At 39.6% G+C, this 25,935-nt stretch overlaps 1 protein-coding gene across 3 annotated transcripts in view; it reads right to left on the bottom strand.

Moving 5' to 3' along the window:
* Positions 1-25,935, bottom strand: part of LOC136877134 (NEDD8-conjugating enzyme UBE2F) — a 113,009-nt gene that overhangs the window by 30,323 nt on the left and 56,751 nt on the right. The window contains exons 5-6 of one of the 3 annotated variants that reach the window (XR_010860724.2): positions 15,573-15,661; positions 13,345-13,451 (exon numbers count right to left, since the gene is read on the bottom strand). The exons of 1 other annotated variant lie outside the window; for it this stretch is intronic. Coding sequence is in view for 1 of the 2 variants with exons in the window: in XM_067150945.2 (XP_067007046.1) it covers positions 13,335-13,451 (117 nt within the window). In the remaining variant the exon portion in view is untranslated. Of the gene's footprint in view, positions 1-12,050; positions 13,452-15,572; positions 15,662-25,935 lie in introns of those variants that run through there. One more of the 3 variants, XM_067150945.2, reaches the window with a different exon arrangement.

Below are 25,935 nucleotides of genomic sequence, written 5' to 3'. Positions count from 1 at the left end.
AGCTCAATCAGCCACACAGGAAAGACAACTACCGTAATTTTGTCTGAAGCAGAAAATGTATGAAGAAGTGTTTAATTGTCACTGTTAAGCTATTTTCTTGGATGTTCTTCTCTATTTTGTTCATCACACACCAGTTATTGAAGAATTCTGGTTTAGTATCACGAGCTCCTAGAAATAAAGCAGTCAAGTTATCCGCTTAACACCACATGATTGAAGGAAGTGTGGTATAGTTGGTTCATAGATGATTTTCTTCTCATTGTCCACTTCTTGGGGATGAGTTAGTGAGTGCTCAAAGCAAATGGTTGGATCAATAATTTCTGCAGTATTTTTTTCTTGATTGATGGCAATAATATTGACATGTCTATTGCTACCTTTCGTTGCCAGATAGTGATCCTCTTTGTGAACTTTTAATCCTTAAAATTGCAAGTATGATGATTGTCATTAATGTTTCTGTTTGTTATTGAATTACTAGAGCAAACTTGAAAAATTCACCTACTATGTATATTACCAACACAGATTACACTTAATATATTAAAATATTAAAGCCAGCCCCATGTGGAGTCTCTGGGTTCGATTCTTGGCCAGGTCAGGGATTTTACCTGGACTTGAGGGTTGGTTTGGGGTTCACTAAGCCTACGTGATTACAAATGAGGAGCTATCTGACAGTGAGATGGTAGCCACGGTCTAGAAAACCAGGAATAACGGCTGAGAGGGTTTGTTGCACTGACCATCTGCAGGCCTTCAGGCTGAGTAGCGGTCATTTGGTAGACCAAGGTCCAACAGGGATGTAGGGCCATGGGTTTTGTTTTATATACAAATATTATGTCATTCACTTTGCTATTTAACAACACCAATAACATCAAATTTCTCATTTTTAAAAACAAAAATTTTTCAAAAAGTAACACCAAAACATCTTACGTGTAGATATAGCAGAAACCAACACAAAGCTACAAGGGTTAGTACTTCAATAGTGGCAGCACTGTTTTAACAATATTAATAAGAACCCAATGTCTCTTGCCTATACCACACATTAGATCTTTACCTAATCCCCTCACATTACATGGACTCTCCCATACAGTGCAGCGCCCATTTGCGATACTGCAATGAAGAGCCTTGAGCTGGCGGTCTAAAGAGGAATAATCATGATGTTTTCAAAAAAGGAACAGCAAAGTTGGATTAAGATTGAAAGTGCCACAGCCGTACGGTGCAGAAGTGTTATCAAGGTCTTTATGAAGTGTGCGGAGAATCAACATTGTAGATGATATGCCTTGCCTGGGCTGCCCTGGTGTCAGCGAATTGGACGTACAGGTTGTTGGCACATTGCTGGCGACACATACCACCGATCACACAATAATCTTGAAAGGAAATTATTCTGAATCCACCTTATTCAATAAAACATCAGATTCTTAAAATCTTTAACTTCTTCTTCTTCTTCTTATTATTAATAACAACATTATATTCCTCGTCTTTTTCTACCGCTTTTCCCACACTTGTGGGGTCTTATGTGCGAACTGTGTCACACATATGTGGATTTGGCTCTGTTTTACGGCCGGATGCCCTTCTCGATGCCAACCCTATATGGAGGGATGTAATCACTATTGCGTGTTTCTGTGGTGGTTGGTAGTGTAGTGTGTTGTCTGAAAATGAAGAGGAAAGTGTTGGGACAAACACAAACACCCAGTCCCCGAGCCAGAATAATTAATCAGTTGCGATTAAAATCCCTGACCCAGTTGGGAATCGAACCCGGGACCCTCTGAACCGAAGGCCTCAACACTGACCATTCAGCCAAGGAAATAACATTATACTAACATTTACAAGTCACACACTTTTTACTACATGTTTCGTACTTGTTCACAGGACCTCTTCAGACATTTACAAATGTTTTATTTATTACATATATAACTACATATTTTGTCAATTTTAGCTGCATATTTCTCATTTTTATGTTACATTTAATCCAGGCTCTAGTTATTAGTATACGGTTGTGTAGCAATATTGAGAGGATTTGTGATTATTACAATTTTCACAAAAACTACCAAATATCTCTGGAAATATTAGTTCTTTCTGGAAGTGTACATAACGAAAACTATAGAAACTCCAATTTACAATCTTCTATATCCAATACATTTATACTGTGCTGTACAAGCTGTGACAACTGAGATATTCCCTAATGTAGATTTACATTGCTAAAAGTATCAACAGTGTGCACTGTCAAGTGAGAATATTCTTCAATTGTCAGGGTAGCAAGTTAATCGGGATAGTGGTGGTTGTTACTGTGAGCGGTTTTTAAAGTGCGAAACCGCAAGGTCGTTAGTCCCTATCAAGCAGGAATACACTGGAAATATACTTTGGGCATATTGTCATTGGGCCTGCGAAAATTGCTTATGTGATGATGCCATCAGAGAAACATTGGCCTGCAGCATATCCAGAATGTCCTTCAGAATGAGAATTCTTCGGCTGAGTTCGCACAATACTGAACCTTAGATGACCTTGCTGGCCAAAGCTCCATGCAGAAATACAGTACTTCACACAGCGGTTCTTGAAGGAGCAATGATAATATGGCAAGGGTGTCTAATTAGCTGCGAGTTGTTCAGCAACGGATAGTTACATGGAGATTGAGAGTTTAACACAGGATAGGCTTCATCAACCAGTCAAACCAACAAAATATAATTATTTACAGTCCTACTAACATTTCTTGAGCAAAACATTGATTTACTAAACATCAGCTTACATAACAAAATACCTGATATAATTATCCTGGACACAGAACCCTTGACAGTGGTTCGACATCCAAGATATGGCAACTCTGATTTGGAAAACACAAAACAGGAAGGAGTACTCCAAGAAAGTTGCCAATCTTCAGTGAGGAGACGAAACCAGAAGAATTTTTTAACATAAGGTTCTGTATTTATAATCATCAGTAAAAAGAAGCATAGCAATACCAAATGTTGACACATTTACAAAATAAAAACTTTGTTTAAAGCTATTTTTTTCACTCACAAAGAAACTTCTACACATAAAATCTTTCTGATCAAGTATAAACAAACTGTAATTAAATCATATAATCTTTATAAACATTTAAAAGCAATTCAGAATAAAACATAAAATATTTAAATTATTGAGGATCTACACTTTACGAAGACACCATTGCTACAGAAGGAAGCAGTGAATTACATTAATCTGACAAGCACGCTTAATATGATACCTATGTTTGTTTATATGAATTGTCCGAAAGCCGTGGTGTAGGGGTAGCATGCCTGCCTCTCGCCCGGAGGCCCCGGGTTCGATTCCCAGCCAGGTCAGGGATTTTTCTCTTGACCCAAGGGCGGGTTCGAGGTCCACTCAGCCTACGTGATTAGAATTGAGGAGCTATCTGGTTCGAAAGCCCAGAATAACGGCCGAGAGGATGTGTCGTGCTGATCACATGACCCCTCGTAATCTGCAGGCCTTCGGGCTGAGCAGCGGTCGCTGGGCAGGCAAGGCCCTTTCAAGGGCGTAAAGTGCCATGGGGCTTGGTTTGGCATTGTCTGAAATGTTTTTAATTACTTTTCCCTTCTCTACGTTACAGGTTTTATCACATTTCAAATACTTCTTCTAAAGCAATATATTTACTAGGAAAGTCTTTCATCTAAGCAATCCATACACTCCCTTCTTTTTTAAGATATAGAGAAAAAAGAATTGACCAATTCAATCCATCACACATTATACAAATGTCATTGTCTCTGACTGCAGCAAAGAGAAGAAGCTGCATCATTTACATTGTACTTTATGAGAGGAGAATTAGGGTTTTCATACACAATATGCATCTTTATTTTAGGATAAATGTTTCACATAAAAGACCCCTGGACCATGCATGAGCAAATATGGTATTTCATCTTCATGTATACATAACAACAAATGTTATCACTGGTGAAAGACAAAACTGCTATTTAAGAATGAAGTATTATTTAGAAAGGCACAATAAGTTATATTTCTACATCTCCCGCAGAACATCGCACCCAGGTGCATAGTGCCCTTGGATGTGCTGGAAGCACCACTTCCGTTCAAATTTGAAATACTACATGAATTTATAGATTAAGGATTTGTATGCGATATTTTAATTTCATTTAACTTTTGCCAGCAAATCCCCAAGTTGTCTCAAGCACAAACTTTCAACCCCCATTGTAAGGTCGGTCGTCGGAACCCCATTGCAAGGTCTGCAGTCAGGAGGTAGGAAGTAGGAATTCCGAAGCTCATCCAATGGATGTGTTTTTTAAATTACAGGCAAGATCACAAAGAACAGTAGTATGAAGGCATAGTAAAATGATCTTCCGTATTGCTATTTAGTTTTTCATTACGTGCATTTTCAACGTCAGTGGTATATTTAATTAGTGTATGGTGTTATGTATATCGAAGTTTATATATGTACTAGAGGTGGATTATACATTTGAGACATCCAGTGTGCTGTGAACGAGTGTAGATGTAGGCAAGTTAGAAACTCACATCCCACTGAAACCAGCATGGAAGACTTGGCGACAGCAGGCAAAAGTGGTGTAAGTACAGACTGCAGTACAGGGATTAAATAAAATAGTTGGAAGTGTTCAATTGAAAACTATTTAAAGCTCCTTTCTTTTTGTTACCATTTCATGAAAAATTAGAAATTACTGAAAAAGATCCTCCAAAGCTAAGTCTTTGTTTGAAAACAAAAACAAAGGCTAAATTTTTTTTTTTTGCTATTTGCTTTACGTCGCACCAACACAGATATGTCTTATGGCGACGATGGGATAGGAACGGCCTAAGAATTGGAAGGAAGCAGCCGTGGCCTTAATTAAGGTACAGCCCCGGCATTTGCCTGGTGTGAAAATGGGAAACCATGAAAAACCATCTTCAGGGCTGCCGACAGTGGGGCTCGAACCCACTATCTCCCGATTACTGGATACTGGCCGCACTTAAGCGACTGCAGCTATCGAGCTCGGTAAAAAACTAAAGGCATTTACTTGGCACATCAATGAAATAATTTATGACTATACTGTGGCCATGTGGCTGTACACAATTAAATAGAATGTATTGTTGGCTCTGTCTTTTATTTAAGAAAGGAATGTATGGAACACTCATGGGTTGAATAACATTTATAAAGCAGGTAAGAGACACAAATCTAAAAAGAACTTCAGTTATTTGGAGAAAAATATGCAAATTTAATTTATATTAAGTGAACAGCATAACATAGCCATGGAAAAACACAATGAAACTATTCAACAAAACAGGAAAATTATGTGTCATTTAATAACTGCTGTTTGTTTTCTAAGCTCTCAGGGACTTGATTTTATGGGTCATGAGGAAAGTAGTGCATCTTTGAACTGAGATATCAATGTTCAGATTTTGAACATCTTGCTACATCACGACAATCAACTTTGAACTCGCTTAAAAACTTCAGGAGTTTTTGTGGTACTTCCCCCAAAATTCAAAATGATTTAATATTCATTCTCTCTCTCTGAGGTAATGCATTTTGTTGCCTTAATTTTTCCCGTATTTCTCCATGAAAGACCAGAGAATTGATCTAGTTTAGTTTTAACAATAATCGCAAAAGAATTCAATGTTTTAGTTTTCTCTAACGAGGAGAACCCGTCAAGAGTAAAAAAACGATTTCCCAGAAACGTTGCTCAGCGAAAGAGGGGTCGAAATACGTGTTTCGGCTTATCCATAGACACTCGACAATTACCGAGAAAATGACTGTCAAAGTTTCACATGCCTTTTAGAGCGTAACAAGTTCAACTTACGTGGTGGCACAGCGGCTATCGCCACAGCTTCACTTTTCTGTACCCCGCGTGCAAATCCCAATGTATGTTTGTTTCATTTATCTACTTATGTCCACTGACGATTACTACACTAATGTTTCTTATCAAGTCAGTGGATACAAGGGGGTTATGTTGATTGTAAAATTACAACTGGATTTCATTTCCCCTTGTCCATCTCCTGCCAGGTCGGGGTGTTGACGACACTTCTCCACCGTTGTCTCTCCCTCCACCACTCCTCTTCAGCAATTGTATTTCAGTCCAGTCTTCTTATACTTTTCTTGACAGAGTCCATCCATCTTGCTCTTGGCCCTTTTTTCTTCTATCTTAGCCTCCAACACTTGTTTTGGCATACTCATAACATGTCCAAACCATCTCAATTATTCTTCTCCATCCTATAACTCAGTTTTTCCAGCCCTTTCTCTTTTCTGACTTCAACATTTCTTACTTTGTTTCTCGTTGTTTTCCCTACCATACTCCTCACGAATTTCATCTCACTGGCCTGAATTTTACTCTCATTTCATGCTATCAAAGTCCAAGTCTCTGATGCACACATTAATATAGGGGTATAGTACATCTTGTACCATATCTCTTTACATTTCATAGGAACTTCTCTGTTCCGTACTTTCCTTACATTCTGGTAGAACGTATTTCCCACTTCCACCCTTCTGCTGACTTCTTATCCAGACTTCCCACATATATGAAGTAATCAACAACCTCAAAGTTTCGTCACCTGATATTAATGATTCCTTTTCCTCCTCTTGTCATCACCACTGTTTTGCTCTTCTCCACACTGATTTTCATACCATATTTCCCAAAATTGCCTTTTTAAGCCTCTAGTTGGATTTGCACTTCCATATTATTGATCCCCAGATCACTATGTCATCTGCAAATAACAATATTTTCATATCCCCCTCCATTTCTTGACCTTTTTTTTTTCCTTTTAGAATTGTTGGCAATAAACATAAATGGAGACAATACACTTGCCTGTCTTAGTCCAGTTCGGTTTCTAAACCAATCTGTGCCGGGCTGAGTGGCTCAGACGGTTAAGGCGCTGGCCTTCTGACCCCAACTTGGCAGGTTCGATCCTGGCTCAGTCCGGTGGTATTTGAAGATGCTCAAATACGTCAGCCTCGTGTCGGTAGATTTACGGGCACGTAAAAGAAATCCTGCGGGACTAAATTCTGGCACCTTGGCGTCTCCGAATACCGTAAAAGAGTAGTTAGTGGGACGTAAAACAAATAACATTATTATTATTATTATTATTATTATTATTATTAAACCAATCTGTTCTCCCCACTGGAGTCTGGACACAACTACTGTATAACAATTCTTATACATTGTTTTCACCAGTTCCCTCAATTGCCTTCCACATCCTTTTCTTTCCAGGGTTTCCCACACCTTTTCTCTATTAACACTATCATATGCCTTCTCTAGATTAAGGAATACCATCACCAAATCTTTTCCATATTCCCACTATTTTTCCATCAGTAATATCATGATAAATATAGGGTCTATCGTTGACCTAGCTGTCGGATCCATACTACGTTTAGCCTTCATTCCCACCCTCCACCAATATTTTGGCTACTTGTGACAACAGTGTAATTCCGCAATAATTGTCGCATATCTTCCCATCATCTTCATAATAAGTGTTACGTATTTATATTATATATATAGTATTTTTAAGGGATTACAATGTTTTGTAAGTTCATTCTTATATTAACGTTTCAGGGAGATATGGTGGATGATACCTATTGTACAAACATTGGAAACATAGAAATTTTGCACACCACAAACATCATGCGAAGGCAGGTTTACCACAGTTACATTTACATTTCTCCTGAAAGAAACAACATTAATATTGCTGAAGATTTCACGTGTTAGGACTAAGTTTGCGACAAACCGCGCATAACAGATCATCATGAATCACTGCTTGGATTTTTATTGCATGGCATCTAGTCGTGATATCTCTTTGCTGTTCAATGAGTGTAGAACAATCGATGTTTTAAAATTCCTTTACCACACAGAATATTAATAGAAAAAAGTAAATAAATGAAAATGAAAAAAAGAATAAAAATTAAAAATTAATTCGGATTTGGTGTGAGATTGCAGCGAAAACCCACATCGGTTGAACTTGCTACGCGCTATTAGGCACATAAAGCACATCGGAAACTTCGACTGTCATTTTCTCGGAAACGGTGGAGTGTCTACAGTTGAGCCAAAACAAGTGTTCACTTATTTCGACCCCTCTTTCACTGAGCGAAGTTTCTGGCAAATCGGGTTGTTACACTTGACGGTTTCCCCTCGTAAGCAGAAAACCAGGCCTCGCCTCTGATCATACCTGTCTGGTATCCAAGTCCGCTACAGTAATTAATGATTGGCTTGCTTAAAACATTACTGACTGAACACAAACTATGGTTCTTAATGTTTTGTGTGCATGATCAGTTTTGTTACCTTGAATAGTAACATATTCTTTTGGGAAAGGTTATTTCACTGAAGCTCAACTTGTAGGATTCCAGCAAGATATAGCAGATATCCTGGATTCAGGAGGTCAAATGGACTGTATCACGATTGACCTATCTAAGGCATTTGATAGGGTGGATCATGGGAAACTACTAGCAAAAATGAGTGCAACTGGACTAGAAAAAAGAGTGACTGAATGGGTGGCTATATTTCTAGAAAATAGATCTCAGAGAATTAGAGTAGGCGAAGCTTTATCAGTCCCTGTAATAACTAAGAGCAGAATTCCTCAAGGCAGTATTATTGGACCGTTGTGTTTTCTTATGTACATCAATGATATGTGTAAAGAAGTGGAATCAGAGACAAGGCTTTTTGCAGATAATGTTATTCTGTACAGAGTAATAAATAAGTTACAAGTTTGTGAGCAACTGCAAAATGACCTCAATAATGTTGTGAGATGGACAGCAGGCAATGGTATGGTGATAAACAGGGTTAAAAGGTTGTGAGTTTCACAAATAGGAAAAGTCCTATCAGTTTTAATTACTTTGTTGATGGGGTGGAAGTTCCTTTTGAGGATCATTGTAAGTGTCTAGGTGTTAATATGAGGAAAGATCTTCATTGGGGTAATCACATAAATATGATTCTAAATAAAGGGTACAGGTCTCTGCACATTGTTATGAGGGCATTTAGGGGCTGTAGTAAGGTTGTAAAGGAGAGGGCATATAAGTCCCTGCTAAGACCCAAACTAGAGTATGGTTCCAGTGTATGGGACTCTCACCAGGATTACTTGATTCAAGAACTGGAAAAAATCCAAAGAAAAGCAGTTTGATTTGTTCTGGGTGATTTTCGAATAAAGAGTGGTGTTACAAAAATATTGCAAAGTTTGGGCTGAGAAGACTTGGGAGAAAAGAGATGAGCAGCTCGACTAAGTGGTATGTAATACCAATATAAATGGTCCGTTTATCATAAGTGGTATGTTCCGAGCTGTCAGTGGAGAGATGGCATGGATTTACATCAGTAGACGAATAAGTTTGAGTGGTGTCTTTAAAAGTAGGAAAGATCACAATATGAAGATAAAGCTGGAATTCAAGAGGACAAATTTATAGGCAGGGGAATTAGGGATTGGAATAACTTACCAAGGGAGATGTTCAATAAATTTCCAATTTCTCTGCAATCATTCTTTCCTTTCAATCGATCAATCGCTACTGATCTGCATTTAAGACAGTTGCTCATGTGGCAGATACCTTATCTGTTGCTTACTTAGCTTTTTCTTAAATGATTGCAAAGAGACTGGAAATTTATTGAACATCTCTCTTGGTAAGTTATTCCAATCCCTAACTCCCCTTCCTATAAATTTGTCCTCTTGAATTCCAGTTTTATCTTCATGTTCTGATCTTTCCTACTTTTAAAGACACTACTTAAACTTATTCGTCTACTGATGTCATTCCACACCATCTCTCCACTGACAGCTCGGAACATCCCACTTACACTGAATCAATAACTGTAAATTTCCACCATTTTGATACTTATATTTCCTTTAAGCAAGTTAATTAATCATTTACAGTACATGTCTCATCCCTTTGGAACATCTTCAGCTATATACAATGCTTAGGTGAAATTACAAAGTATATTTATCTTCTTAAAAAACATCTTAATAAGTACCTTGTTATGCTTAACACATTGGGCCCGAGCCACGGAACCGTTCCGTGCTTCGTCTCGGTGGACCAAATGGCGGACCACGGAACTGTTCCGTTGTCTCATTTTACTATGTAATTCAACTTTTCCTCAAGAGTTGGCAGAGTGGGTTGCATTTGTGATTTGTGTAGGGACTCTTTCTTTGCAATGTTATATGCTCTTTGCTAATATGTATTAATAGTGTGCTTGGTAATATTAGTTTGAAGTGGGCTATCTCTCGACTTTGAGAATCGTCTGAAAACAAGATGGCTGCCAGTATAGAACTGATATTTACAGATATATAACCCCTTTTAGGAAGTAATGATGATTAGGAATGTAATTTTTTCAGTGAAATTAGTAATAATATTAGTACTAGTGTGAGCAATGCTCCTGAAGAACAAATATGTGGAAATCAAAGAGGAAATGCAGAGAGGAGGCTGTGTTACAGCTCAGCAGGCGGTCTGAGTATGGACTCGTCATGCTAATAAAATAAAATGTTTTACTGTATTGCTTGTTCCGCAGTTTGTGGTATGAAAGCCTTTTGTTTTCATGTATATTTAAATCTTTAATGGTTTTGTAAGTATGGAATTTCTCACGATATGAAGCGACACTATATTTCCTCCAAAATAATCCCAGCACCAATGCAGTTTCAATCCAACAAATATGCACGGCTCAATGGGTTAAAATTTATGTGAATATAAAAAGTTACAATAATTAAAATCAAATATCTATTCACTTGAACAGATGTTAAAAAATGTTTTTGTTCCCAACACTTTTTTCACTATGATGTGTGATTTTCTAGTTTCTACTAATAAAGTTTTGGAAAAATAATTTTCCTTTGTCAATGTTCTATTTTTTACAAGAATGTTCTCTTCTTTTGTTCTTTCCAAGGCGAATGTTGTCGTTTTCAGCATTTGACATGTGTGGTTTCGTATTTTGTTAGAATTATTCCAAGACTCTTTTCTACGGGAGGGCCCTTGTATGATTTTTTTTCTGTTTAGATTTTGAGACATGCCCTTCAGCAGTGGTTTTTTTTTTCTTGCTTATAGGCCTGATAAGCTCTTCAGTTGGTTGGCTTCCTTATGGATGTTTAGGGGTCGCTCCTTGAAGGGCACGTTAGGTTGGTCGTAACAACAAGACTTTGGGGAAGCTCTTTTAATAATAATAAAACAGCAATCACCTTCAGGGTTCCTGCATTAACAGAATTCAAGAGACACTTTTATAAAATCAAAACAAAAAACAACATTCGCCTTGGGAAGAGCAAAAGAAGAGAACATTCTTGTAAAAAATAGAACACTAACAAAGGAAAATTATTTTTCAAACACTTTTTATTAGTAGACAACTAGAAAATCACACATCATAGTGAAAAAAGTGCTGGGAAGTTTCCAACCATCTGAAGTGCTTAATAATGCAAATGAGAGGATGTTTCCTCTCAAGCATTGATTCTTTGTCATATATGAATTTTTCATCTAAACAGTGTTATGTGGCTAAGATGTTAATAATATACTAAAGCTGTACCACTTAACCAATTAATGTATCGACAAGGTGGAAAATAAAAAATACTTAGTTGTGAATCCATAACAAGGTACTTACTGTATTAAGATGTTTTTTTAAGAAGATAAATATACTTTGTAATTTCACCTAAGTATTGTATATAGCTCAAGATGTTCCAAATGGAACGAAACATGTTCTGTAAATGATTATGGAAATTTACTGTTATTGATTCAATGTAAATAAGATGTGATATGAGAAATGAAGCTGAAACTGATTTCTTGCAAAAACATACCACTCTGTCGAGCAGCTCATCTCCTTTCTCTCAAGTCTTCCCCATCCAAACTTCGCAACATTTTTGTAATGCTACTCTTTTGTTGGAAATGGCCCAGAAAAAAATCGAGCTGCTTTTGTTTGGATTTTTTCTAGTTCCTGAATCAAGAAATCCTAGCGAGGGTCCCAGACATTGGAACCACACTCTAGTTGGGGTCTTACTAGAGACTTATACGCCCTCTCCTTTACATCCTTACTACACCCCCTAAATAACCTTATAACCCATCCCATTTTTGTGATTACCGCAATGAAGATCTTTCCATATATTAACACCTAGGTACTTACTATAATCCCCATAAGGAAGATAAGACAAGCCAACCATCTGAAGTGCTTAATAAGCCTATAAGCAAAAAAACCCACTACCTGAAGGGCATGTCTCAAAATCTAAACAGAAGAAAGCTGTACAAGGACCCTCCCATAGAAAAGAGTCTTGGAATAATTCTAACAAAATACAAAACTACACATATCAAATGCTGACAACAAGAAAGGAGGTAGCAGTTCATGCCGTGAACTAATGTACAAGTAGATAATGAATATGGCCAAGGAAGTAAGATCATAGAGTGTGGGAGGAAACAATAAGGAAACAGAAAAACATAATTGCAGGAAGAAAGTATGAAATTACAAAACTCTATATATTTTAACTAGAGTAAAAATTACAAAATTGTTCGTTTAATGGAACTGCATTTTGAAGGAACTTAAAAAGTATGTAAAGCACATTAAGAATAGATGGCAATAATTTGTACAATAAATGTTAAGCCTTTACATACGAATAATAATTGTAAAGCAAGTTAAACTTTCAACAACATATTATTTGGAAGATAAGATTATTTCTGAAAGTAATGGTTTTGGCAATAAAAGATGGCCTTTTCAGACACCATAATTCTGGCAAAAATGTTACAGGAAATTAAACGAAGATCACTGTATATTTTAGTTCATTGCTGCACATGACTTTTAAACATAAATATTTGAATGATAGAATACTGTTCTCCTCTGTGTGTAAATAAGAAACTTTAATACTGAGTACAAGGCATTAAACAAGGGTGAAGGTGAGAGAAAGAACATGGTAGACGTTCAGCACCTTAAAATACTATCACAACCATTAAGTTGAAACCACCCGCCCAGAAGGTATTTATCTTTGCTAGTTACAAGGTTAGGATGAAAGAGTAATCATAAATCTAGCAGCATGGTATTCCATTATAGATAAAAGCACATCAGTAAATCGCAAGATACTAACAATAAAGAAATGGCATACATTAGTAATAAATTATTATTCTTGTACGAAAACAGTGCCTCTGTGACCAAAATTTTCAACATTATCGATTCTTACCAAGAGGAATATCCTATTTAATTTACCCTTTCCACCATGAACTCCTAAAATCTACACTTTAAGATTTAAATGACTGAAAAGTTTCAAATGGTAAAATAGTTACACGCTGGCATTAAATAGTGTATAAATTGTAAAGCTTCAGCCACTTAAAAAAATGTAGAACTTAGCTCAATCACTCTTCACGAATGTTCTGGTGTTGATATATCAATCAAGCAGTATTCTTGCCATCACATAAAACACAACCACATAATGCAGTTTATCACCAGATGCAGTTTATCTCATCTCTTCGCAAACTTTGTAACATATTCCCGGACTTTACAACGAAACGCCTCTTTATCCTTTGTGTATAACTCAGCTGCCTCGATGTTGAGAGGGTCATCGAAGTTCAAGAGATCCTATAAAAGAGAGAATTCAGAAAATTATTTAATCAGAAATATCAATTTTTCACAGTTTACACCTAGTTCACCAATGTTACTAAAACTACTGTGAGTTCATTCTACCTGCAGAAAAAAAGAAAGAAAAAAAATGCTTCATACACACTACCATTCTACTACTTTTATCTCATCTCATATTATAGGTTTATTACATCACTTGCAGTTTCTAAACATATGCTGTTTCATATACTGTATACAGACACACATACATACATTAATCTTCATTATAGACTTCTATGCCTTTCAGCATTCAGTCTGCAAGCCTCTGTGAATTAAAGGAACACCTCCACTTCCAACTCAGGGGCATTGTTTACTTACACCCCTTTAGTTACCTAATCATTAAAAACTGACTAACTATGGTCACCTTTGTCTCCCTCCCTCACTGTGGGGTACAGAAGCAACCATCCCACGAGAGTGCCTCTGCTCAACATCTGTCACAAGGCACGACTGACAGGTGCAAAGGAACACCAATATAAGACTCTAAAAGCATGGAAAAATGTTGGATGGACAGAAGAGTCGAGGTACCAGTTGGTACATGCCGATGCCCGCGTTCGAGTATGTACAGCTTATAAATCTCATATTTTGTCCCGTATTGGCTCAACACAACTAAAGTTATGTTGCAAGGAAATTTCCACCTTCCAATGCTTGTACAATTTCTTATAGCTAGTTTATTGTTTACATGACATAATCCAGCTTAATCTCTAAGTATGATGTTTCTTTCCAATTCTGGAACATCCAGATTTAACAACTGAAGTCGAATTTGAAGTTAAAATGTTGTAATAAGTCTCATAGTCAACTTGAACTATGGTTGTTCTCAAGCGTTCCCCTGATAATCATATGTTAGAAAATCTTTTATATTCTTAAGTTTATCTTCAAGACTCGGCAAGTATATACTTCTCCCCTTACGCCGATTTTATTCGTTATTCTTTAACTTGGACATTGACTTGGTGGAAAATTTTAACCCAACATGAATGAACATTTTATCTCATCATCATAATCATCATATATATTTTAATTGTCCTGTCAATTTTTGTTAAATCTTTTAGCTGAAGATTTGTGTACAGTTCAGGCCGGTGATGGTATCTTCATATGGGGATTGTTCATGTGGGATGAAATGGGTCCCCTGGTACATCTGACAAAGTCTGTCACTGGCGAACATTACAGGAACTTACTGGTAGACCATGTTCACCTCTCTGTTTGTCTCTAGCACTCTGCAGGTAACCTGTAGCTACAGCAAGAGAATGGTCCAGCCCATCGCTCCCAAACTGTGGCTGACTGGTTCGATGAGCATTCCACTGATGTGAAGATGCTTGCCTAGTCCCCGACGAGTCCCGTGGAACACATCTGGGATGCTGTCGAGAAGGATGTGCGTGCCATAGACCCTGCTCTGGATTATAGGAGGCTATGCGGCGATCATGGATCAGTATGGCTCCCCAGCACTTCCAGTGCCACGCGGCATCACTGCTTGTCCTAATTTTCTGCTCTTTAGTTGAGCTTTGTCTGATTATAACAACTGTATGTATACATGTCTACCCTTTAGCTCTGTTTCTGATACGGGATCAGGGATGAGGTGATGTGAAATGATTTTACGACTGGATGCCCTTCCTGTCGCTAGCTCAGTCGAGGAGCTAATGAACATGAAATTAATGTTGGTGAATCAATTTGGGTAAGGAGCTGGAAGGAATCAGCTGTGGCCTCAAAATAGGAACTGTCCCAGCATTTACCTGGAAGTCGAAATTGGAAATTACAGAAAACTATTCTCAGGACAGCTGATGGTGGGGTTCGAATCCCACTCGCCTCCTGAATGCAGAACTTGGTTCTATAGCCGTAGAGCATGAACATACGGAGCCACTCCACTTGGTAGATTATAACAATAGTAAGACATAATATTAAAACAATAATTTCTTAATAATTTTATACCATATTGAATTTCACACAACTAAAGGCTTAAAAAGACATCTGATATAGTCGTCTAGTAGTTTTAATGAATTCACTGTAGTGAACTTAAGCTAATAGGAGTGATATACAGGAATCAGTGTTGGAGAGTTGGTAATACTGATAAAATAATTCAATATCTCTCACCATTGTAATTTTAGCAGCTGCTGAAGTTAGCCAATCAGATCGCTTCACGGCCAAATTCAAATGGGCTTTGCACAGCAGTGCTGGTACATCTGCAGTGACATAAGAATGGCTTGAGAACCATGCTGAGAAATCAGAATCAAACACAAACACAACATTGGTTTCAGCCAGTGTCACCGTATCATATTTGCTTTGGTACGATCCTGAGAGCTCAGAGATTTGTTTTTAAACCTCTCCCCTGGCGAAGTTTCAATCTCAGACTGGTGCTCTCAAGCCGGTTTTAAGCCTCGTACAGATTTAGCAACACAGCCTGGCAAGGTCCATTTGAATTCGCCTGCGAAGTGATCTGACTGGCTAACTTCAGCAGCTGATAAAATGACAGTGGTGCGAGATATAGAATTATTTCTTTCAAATTGTTTATCAGCATAACCAAACCTCTAACACTGATATACCCGGTTCACGTTGTTTACGACCACCCTGTATATACACATGTGCGCCTTTCTGTGTCCCCACTCTCTTTACCTTACATAATGCCTACTTATACTTTTGCTGGCGAGATATAGTATTCACTGTGCACTTTATCTTCTAGTATGGGCTAGACTTATCCTTGGCTTTGACAATATGAAAGTGCCTGAGGTATGAGCAATGCTAGTAATACCATTCCTTATGCAGCCAGTCTGTTATGAATGGTATGAAAATTCAAGTTTAAAAACTTCATGTTAATTCCGTATTGAACCGAGAATCTAATGGAAACAAGAGAGGTCCACCTATTCAATACCATACAATGTTATAAGAAAAATTATAACATTTTATTATTCTTAGTACCGGTTTAAATGCTGGTGTGCATCATTATCAGCCAGAAATAAGAAAAATATACATAGACAAGGCTACAATAAACAATGCATTAAGTATACACAAATTTTACAAAACTGGCAAGACCTAATTAAAAACGAGATCCATAAACATTAACCTATGACTTAAACCTAAAAATAGCACCAACTGTCTTAAAACTTTGAATATACGTCCTCTTGATAAAAGTCCTCTGAATCTAAAAACATTAAACCATGTGCGAGCAGATTAAATTAAGCCAAGGACAAAAACCAATGCTTCACTATCATAAAAGTCCAAGAGCATAATTTTAATTTTGTAACAACTTATGTATAAAAGGTTTTCTTGATGAACATTCACTGAGTATTAGAGTAACTGATGCAAGAAGTAAGAAACCATTTTTCTATTGGTTAAAAACGGCTGTCATTAAAATAACGGTAACCAATCAAAAGACGTAACAACTTCCAGTACTAAAAAAGAACACGAGAGAACTTCAGACAGTGTTTTATGTAATAAAACATATGTCTTCTCTAACTTAGCAGACTGAATCCAGCCGCATTCTTTAAGTGTTAAATAACAAGATCTTTTTAATGAAAAATCGGCGGACACCGTGTTTCCAGGGTACTGAACGATGTTCTCGGTTCAAATTAGGACCTGAAGCAAATAAAAAAGAAAAGAATGTCAAGAAAGGCTTTTTAAAAAAAATCTTGTCGTTAGAATTAACGCGAATAAGAGACTCACCTCTGGGAGCGTATATATTATGTGTGTTATTAGACGTTAGGGAAGACACTGGAAGCTTTTCTGAGTCTGAAAAACGCTATCAAAAAAATCGAACAATACTCTTGGTTTCTCAGAAATATCATTAAGATTCAAACCAACATTAAAGTATTGATCCAGGTGAATAAAACAGCTCTCAGATGTCAAGCAAAGTACCTTTATTAATAACCTGTAAAACTGTGAGATCCTGATCAACGCTAATAAAATTATGTTGAAAATCTTTCATATGCTGCCCCATTGCTGAAAACCTATTGTACCTAACGGAGTTAACGTGTTCCGCGAATCTGATTTTCAAGTTACGCCCTGTTTGTCCAAGATAAGAACTGCTGCAGTCATGGCAGCATAATCTGTATACTCCAGAACTGTGAAAAACATTATTTCTATTTAATGAAGTGGAGTTATGCAGGATGTCAATACTTCTATTATTAGTTCTGTAAGAAATCTTAGTGTTATGTTTTTTGAAGACGTTGGTGATGCTGTGTATTTTATTTGTAAAGGTCAAAGTCGAAAAATTATTAACTTTGGGTTTTTCTCTCGAAAGGGTGGTATTAGGACGGTACTTAAACTTGTTAACAATTCTATCAATGAAAGCATTCTTAAAACCATTGTTTCTAGCTATCGCCCAGATTAAATTTATTCAGATTCTTTTTTGACATAGGAACTCTAAAGGCTCTGTCAACCAGACTATTATATGTGACATTTTTATGGGCCTGAGGATGGGAAGAATCATTCCTGATGGTGATAGCAGTCTGAGTAGGCTTTCTATAGATATTATATGAAAAGGAAGAAAGTGAGCGAGTAACCGTTAGGTCCAAAAAATTCAAACGATTATTATTCTCGGATTCTAAGGTAAACTTTATATTCTGATCTAAACTGTTAAGATTGTCAAGAGTAGCTTTTGCATCTGTGGACCGTTCATCTAGAATTACGAAGGTATCGTCCACAAATCTAGCCCAGAAATAAATATTACTGAAGGTGAAGTTTTTGCTTATAGCATTATTTTATAAGTGGTCTAAATAAATCTCTGCCAAAATCCCAGAGGCCGGTGACCCCATTGCCAGACCATTCTGCTTATAAATGGTATTATCAAAAGTAAAGTAATTATTATTAATTAGCAAGTTAAGAAGACTCATAAAATTTTAAACTTCCAGTTTACTTAGTTGACTATTGGCAAGAAGATTCTTCTTGATGATAGGAAGAAGCTCCTTGGTACTTGAGCCATGTATTTGATATCCTCTCCCCTCTTATACTATTTATTGTGCCTGTTTTTTAATGCTTTTCAATTTTGGTACATTATTGTGTTTTTTCGCCCGTTGTTGTCCCTTGGGGCAAATAATAATAATAAATTATTCCTAAAAGATGCTCCCAGGGTAAAGGAATTATTTCCGCCCTGGGAACGGCCCGGCCTGTGCTGCCTCCCCTCTGCCTTCCCTCCTGTACCCCTGCGGATGCGCCAAGCTCTTTACGCAGACACACCGTGTCGCCTCGCGTCACGTGGTCTCGCGTCACGGCTACGCTTGGCCAGGCCGCTGGGAGCAAGTGTCATTCTTGCCTCGCTCTCTGACTTGAGCATCTCACGCACCGCCTTCGAACCCCGGACCGCTAGGGGGTATGGGAGGTAAGCACCCTGAACTTGCTGAATAATTATAAGACGATGGGAGGACATTATTTGATTACAACCACTGAATAGGAGCTAGAGTTGTTTCAAGTTGTTATAAAGGCACAGTTACCTCTAAATTGTAAAGTATGTGTGAACCTCTTGGGACCGTTTATTGCAGTCTTACTGCAACTTAATTTATTGGGCGCTTGTGCCCTTAGTGGTTGAAAATATATATATGTATATGGTATCGTGGTATGTCATGTTAAGGGAAAATTGCGCTCCTCCTTGAGCCACCTGAGGTGGCGGTTTATCAATAAGTTTTATCCAGAATTGCCTTTTACACTGTTTTTTGGGTGATGAACTGTGAACAGGGGCTGGATCCCTGTAAATTACAATTGAGCACGTGTCGGAGGAGCCTGGGTGATGTTCGCGTTTAAATACTTTAATCTTTTTCACTTTTCTTGGTGTTTACCTATTTGTTAAATAAATTTGTTAATCTGATTTCCTCGGCTGTGTTCTTGCCCTCTGGGTTGTGCTATATTCTCGAGAAGTCCAGACCCTATGGAGGCCGCACCTTCTGTAGGTTTCGCCAGTGATAAATCTCGGTACAAAACTGGTAGCAGAGCGTTCGTTGGATCTGGACTTCTTTTCGATTAGCCGAGGAATTTGTGCCCGTAACATTCTTTCCGTTTCCGGGATTTCTCTAGTCGTTGTGTGGTTTATATCAATTCAACCATGTCCATTCGAGACATACCTTATCCGGGTTCCCTGCGGAAGGAGGAGCTTTTGTATGAACTTGGGATACGTAACTTAGAGTCTAAAGGCACCGTCAAGGCCGATGAAATTTTGTTACGGAATAGCTTAAATAGACCGATTACGGTACCCCATTATGCTGAAGGCGAGGTCGCTAGCGCGCTGTCCCTTATTCAGGCTAACCTTTCTAATATTGCATCTGTCATGGATTTTCTGGAGAATGACGTGGCTTCTCCTCATCAACTCAAGAGACTACAGGGTAGATTAAATCACTATTGTCAACGAGTGGAAGATCTCCTTTCCTTGGACTTGAAGGAAGAGATATCGGGTCAGGTTCTCGAATTAAAGGACACATCAGCTGACCTTTTAGAGAAGGTGGAGGCCTGGTTGGCAGGGCTGTCCATTAAATCTAAGCCCGTTCTTCCCCCACCTGCCCAGGTGGAAGGTGAGTTGAATCAACAGTCTCGTAGCGGTGAGCTTGACGAGGAGAGAGCTTCGCTTCCACCGCGGCAGTTTGTTCATTTAAATGCTCCTGCTGATTGTCGCCCGTTGAATCAACAGTCCACTGTGCCATCTTTGAGCTCTCCCTTTTCGAGTATGCCTCATCCTTTGAATATGATGTTGAAAGGTGCCCCTCGTTACTCAGTAAACTCGGCAAGCGATGTGGTTTCTTTTCTTCGGTTTCTGATTGAATTTTTGGATCATGCCTTAGTCTTTGGGTTAACGCATGCTCAAATTCTACAGATTATTTACCCATATACGGTTGGGGTTTTGTCAAATAAAATAGTAAATGCTATTTCGAGTCAATCCTCACTACATCAGTTTCATGCTCATTTATTGGCTCAGTTCATTCCTCCTAGGGCTCTACATTCGTTAGTCCAGAAATTTTATTTCAGAGTGCAGCGCTTGGATGAGTCTCTATCGGAGTTTATTTCGGATATCAAGTTTTATGCCAAGGTTTTTGCGCTGAATTTCACTGAAGAGCAAATTGTAGCTACAATCGTGGAGGGCATTTCTCCCTTATACCGTTCATGTTTATGCTTCGCGTCCCAGCCTCGTAATTTTGAAGAGTTGGAAGCGATGGTTGTGTCTGCGGAGGGTTTTCGGCATGCTGATTCACTTCGAGTTGAGAATACTTCTTCCTTGTCCTGTGATAATTCTGGTTCTCCGTTCGTTAATAAACCTGCCCCATTAAAAAGATGTTTTGGTTGCGGGGCTTCCGATCATCTTCGAAATAAGTGCCCTGCTCGTTCTACTGGCGCACAGGTGTCGGGTGCCAGTTCGGGCACCAGGGTTCAGTCTAGGCCTTCTAATGTTGTATGTTTCAGGTGTGGGGTTCCTGGCCACGTGGCGCGGCAGTGTTCGCGTAAGCCAAATGTTAGCTGACTAGATCGGGAAGCGGGAAGTGTTGGCCTCCAAGATCTAGCGCCTGTAGAACCGGGTTATGCTCGCCCTTCTTCCCGCGAATATTCGCTCGGGTGTCCTGATCAGTGTTTAGCCATATCCACCGAGGTCAAGGGATTAGCCCCCTTCGTCAAGGTAGAGATAAATAATGAACCGGTATCGGCCCTTTTGGACTCCGGAAGCGTAGTCTCGTTTGTCAGTGAGAAGTGGTTCGCTTTCAATAGTTCTGTTTGTAAATTTTCTGATGTACTGCCTGTATCTCTGTCGTTTGTTGCTGCAAATTCTTCCAGAGTGGAAGTTTCCGGCGTGGTAAAGTGTAAGGTTCGACTGGCTAATTTCTCCTGGAAATTTCCCCTTTATGTAACTAAAAATTTGCCATATCCTATTATCCTCGGCTCTAATTTTTTTGCACATACTGGGCTCCTGTTGGATATGCAGGAGGGCTCCTGCTGGTTTAAATTCTGTAAGGCTACTAAGATACCCTTATTTATGTGTAATTCTTCTTCTTCATGTGTTGCCTCACCTCCTCAGGACCAAATGGCATTAGACCTTAGTCATTTGCCCGAGAATCAAGCGGAATGTATTAGGGAAATATGTGATGATTTCCCGGACGTTTTCACCGAAGAATTGGGGATGACGAACCTTTTAGAGTACAAGATCGAGGTCACGGACTCGGTTCCGGTTAGGTCACCGCCCTACCGCTTGGCTCCTCCCAAAATGCAAGCGTTAAAGGAGATAGTCAATAAAATGTTGGATCAGGGCATTATTCGGCCGTCTACTTCTGCCTACTCCTCCCCCATCTTCCTTGTCCCGAAGCCTCAAGGTGGTTATCGACCTGTTTTGGACTATAGGGCTTTGAATAAGAAAGTCGTTTTGCAGTCAGTTCCTCTCCCTGATCTGCATTCTTGCTTCTCATGGTTCAAGAAGGCTAGATATTTTACAGTTTTAGATCTAAATCAGGCGTATTACCAGATTCCGTAGCTGAAGAGTCTCGTCATTTGACTGCCTTCGCTACGGACTGGAATCTTTACGAATTTTGCCGTTTGCCTTTCGGTATTTCCACTGGCGCTGCTGTCCTCACTAGGCTGCTTGATCAACTGTTTTCTGACATCAAGTTCAACTATCTTTATCACTACCTCGATGATGTCGTAATTTTTTCCGAAACCTTTGAGGATCATCTCCGCCATTTGAGGGAAGTGTTGTCCCGTCTTCGCAAGGCTGGTCTTACGGTCAAACTTTCTAAGGTATCCTTTGCTAAGCCCCAAATGTCTTTCTTGGGACATATCGTGTCATCCAATGGCGTCTCTGTTGATCATTCTCGTACCGAGGCCATTCGCCAGTTCAAACCTCCTCTGGATGTTAAGGGTGTTGCTCGTTTCGTTGGGATGGTGAATTTTTTTCGAAAATTCATTCCAAATTTTGCCAATCGAGCAGGGCCTCTTAACGCCCTCCGACGTAAAGGGGTTAAATTTGAATGGGGGCCCTCCCAACAAGCTGCCTTTGATGATTTAAAGTTGGCCATATCTAACGCTCCGGTGTTGGCTATGCCAGACTTTTCCAAGCCTTTCATTGTTCAGACTGATGCGTCGGCGTCTGCCGTTGCGGCCGTCCTGTTGCAGGAGTCGGAACTGGGGAGACGTCCCATTGCATATGCTTCTAGGACCTTGTCTTCTGTCGAAGCCAAGTATTCTGTATACGAGCTAGAAGGATTGGCGGTATTGTTCGCTTTAGAAAGGTTTCGTATTTACCTAGAGCATGAAAGGTTCGAACTCGAGACCGACAATCAGGCTCTGAGTTGGGTTTTAGGGAAACCTAGGAAAACCGGCCGTCTGGCCCGTTGGGCCATTAGGATTTCAGCTTTCCAGTTCACCGTACGTCATATCCGTGGTTCGGAAAACGTAGTCGCCGACTCTCTTAGTCGCATGTTTTCGGATCAGCCTTCTCAGGAGGGCGAATCGTCAAGCTCTGAGCTTCCCTTGTCCTTACCCTTAGCGGGGGCTATCTTGTCTGATACCCCATTACTGTATCATGACGTTGCTAAGTTTCAAGTGGAGGACCCTATTTTGGGACCGATTGTTCAAGATCTTAAGGAAGGGAAAATTATTGATCCTTATGTGTTAAGGAATGGCGTACTGTGTTGTCCCGCCCGTCACGATCATAAAATGAAGGTCGTTATTCCCTCAGTCTTGGTGCCTATGATTTTTAAATACTTTCACGAAACTCCTCTTGGTGGCCATCTAGGAGTATTCAAGACCAGGGAGAAGATTAGGGAAAATTTTATTTGGAAAGGGTTGGACGCTGAAGTACGGGAACTTGTTAAAGCATGTAAGGTTTGTGCGCTCAGTAAGCCTTCTCCTAACACACGTGTAGGCTTGCTGTCTTCTAGCCAAGCTACCCTCCCTATGCAGCGGCTCTATATCGATTATGTAGGTCCCTTGCCGAAAACTAGGACTGATGGTAATAGGTTTGTCTTCGTCTGTGTGGATGGGTTTACCCGTTTTTCCTGGTTGATTTCAACGAGGCTAGCTACTTCCGAGACTACTATTAGATGTTTGAAGTCTATATTTTCGTCCTTTGGTCCTTGCCAGTACTTGGTCTCAGACAACGCCAAGGCCTTTACATCGAACCTGTTTAAGAAATTTTGTTTCAGCTTGTCCATTTCGCATGTCACCACATCCCCCTATTACCCACAACCTTCTTACGCCGAGAGGGTTAACCGAAATTTGCGGTCTGCTCTCATTGCATTTCACCACGACGATGTTTTGAGGTGGGACACGTCGTTGCCTTGGCTTGCATTTGCTTTTAATTCTGCGGTACACGAGGCTCATCAATTTTCCCCTAATTCTCTCATGTTTTCTTTCGTTCCTAACTCTCCGCTCACCAACTTGTGGAATATAAATGAGTTGTTGCCTGAAAAGATTGATCCCCCTAATATCAGGGCCGTTTGGAGAAAGGCCAAGCAAAATCTGAAGGTCTCATATGAGAAGAAACGGGAGCGCTATGATAAGGGGCGCCGTCCTACCGATCTTGCCGTCGGTGACAGGGTCTTTGTTAAGAATTTCGTTCCTTCTGGGAAACTTGCTCCTCGATTTCGCGGGCCCTGCGAAATTATCGATTTCTTGACACCAGTCACCCTGTTGGTGAGAGATCCGGACACGGAGAGAGTGTTCCGAGTCCATTTGTCCCAGGTTAAGGCTGCCTAGTGCTATCTAGGTTTTGTGGCATTTTGTTTGCTATGTGTATTGTTTTTTTTGCGCTCATTCTTTTCCTTGTGTTTTCCGTCCCTCCGGTTCCCTTGACACGTGTTCTGCCTAAAAAGGAGCTATTTTCTTTGGATTTAAAATTTTAGTGGTATGTTTAATGATTATGTGAGTCCTCCCGGAGTCCCGTTTCTCCCTTATCACTCCCATACCCCGGTCCGGTTCTTCGAACCATCTCTTGCTTGCATCTCCCCAATGTGCTGGGCATCTATTCGACACAATTGCTGGCGCTTGATTTGTTTTACAGTGTACTGGAGTGACTATCTTCGCCCGTGCCTGCATGGGAAGGGCCCCCCGTGTGGGCTGTCTTGGTGTGCCTCGTCTCCAGTTCCCGAGCCCTTCGGCCTTGCTCGTGATGGACTATCTTCCGCCAGCCTACTGCTGACCTAGTTTGTGCAGGTCGCTACTGCCTTTCGTCACGTGGCGTGTGTCTGCCACGAGAACTGTCCAGCTGTTTGAGAAGATATTTTTGGTTGTATTGGTGATGGTGTGTGAGGCCGGTCTGGTCTCGAAAATTGACTGAGATGTCACTTGGTGAAGCTATTAATTAATTAACTGAATTAAGCTGAAGCTGTTACTTGTCTACATCCCGGGATATTATGACAAGAACTTTCGTCTATAATACTACAAGAACTGTCGTCTATTATACTACAAGAATTTTTTCTATTGTATTCCAAGTAATTTATATAGCTTATTAATTGTAAGGCAAGATTTTTATTATATTATTAGCTTATGAGCCACTGAATCGACTATACTGCTAGAGTATTTTATTGATGAAAATTTATTGTTCACCCTGGTTGGTGCTTTAGGGGGGGAGATCTGAGCCATGTATTTGATATCCTCTCCCCTCTTATACTATTTATTGTGCCTGTTTTTTAATGCTTTTCAATTTTGGTACATTATTGTGTTTTTTCGCCCGTTGTTGTCCCTTTGGGCAAATAATAATAATAAATTATTCCTAAAAGATGCTCCCAGGGTAAAGGAATTATTTCCGCCCTGGGAACGGCCCGGCCTGTGCTGCCTCCCCTCTGCCTTCCCTCCTGTACCCCTGCGGATGCGCCAAGCTCTTTACGCAGACACACCGTGTCGCCTCGCGTCACGTGGTCTCGCGTCACGGCTACGCTTGGCCAGGCCGCTGGGAGCAAGTGTCATTCTTGCCTCGCTCTCTGACTTGAGCATCTCACGCACCGCCTTCGAACCCCGGACCGCTAGGGGGTATGGGAGGTAAGCACCCTGAACTTGCTGAATAATTATAAGACGATGGGAGGACATTATTTGATTACAACCACTGAATAGGAGCTAGAGTTGTTTCAAGTTGTTATAAAGGCACAGTTACCTCTAAATTGTAAAGTATGTGTGAACCTCTTGGGACCGTTTATTGCAGTCTTACTGCAACTTAATTTATTGGGCGCTTGTGCCCTTAGTGGTTGAAAATATATATATGTATATGGTATCGTGGTATGTCATGTTAAGGGAAAATTGCGCTCCTCCTTGAGCCACCTGAGGTGGCGGTTTATCAATAAGTTTTATCCAGAATTGCCTTTTACACTGTTTTTTGGGTGATGAACTGTGAACAGGGGCTGGATCCCTGTAAATTACAATTGAGCACGTGTCGGAGGAGCCTGGGTGATGTTCGCGTTTAAATACTTTAATCTTTTTCACTTTTCTTGGTGTTTACCTATTTGTTAAATAAATTTGTTAATCTGATTTCCTCGGCTGTGTTCTTGCCCTCTGGGTTGTGCTA

The sequence above is a fragment of the Anabrus simplex genome, chromosome 7 (assembly GCF_040414725.1).
Source record: "Anabrus simplex isolate iqAnaSimp1 chromosome 7, ASM4041472v1, whole genome shotgun sequence".
Taxonomy (NCBI): Eukaryota; Metazoa; Arthropoda; class Insecta; order Orthoptera; family Tettigoniidae; genus Anabrus; species Anabrus simplex.
Note: the sequence above shows the minus strand (reverse complement) of the source record. Positions and strands in the feature narration are given on the sequence as shown.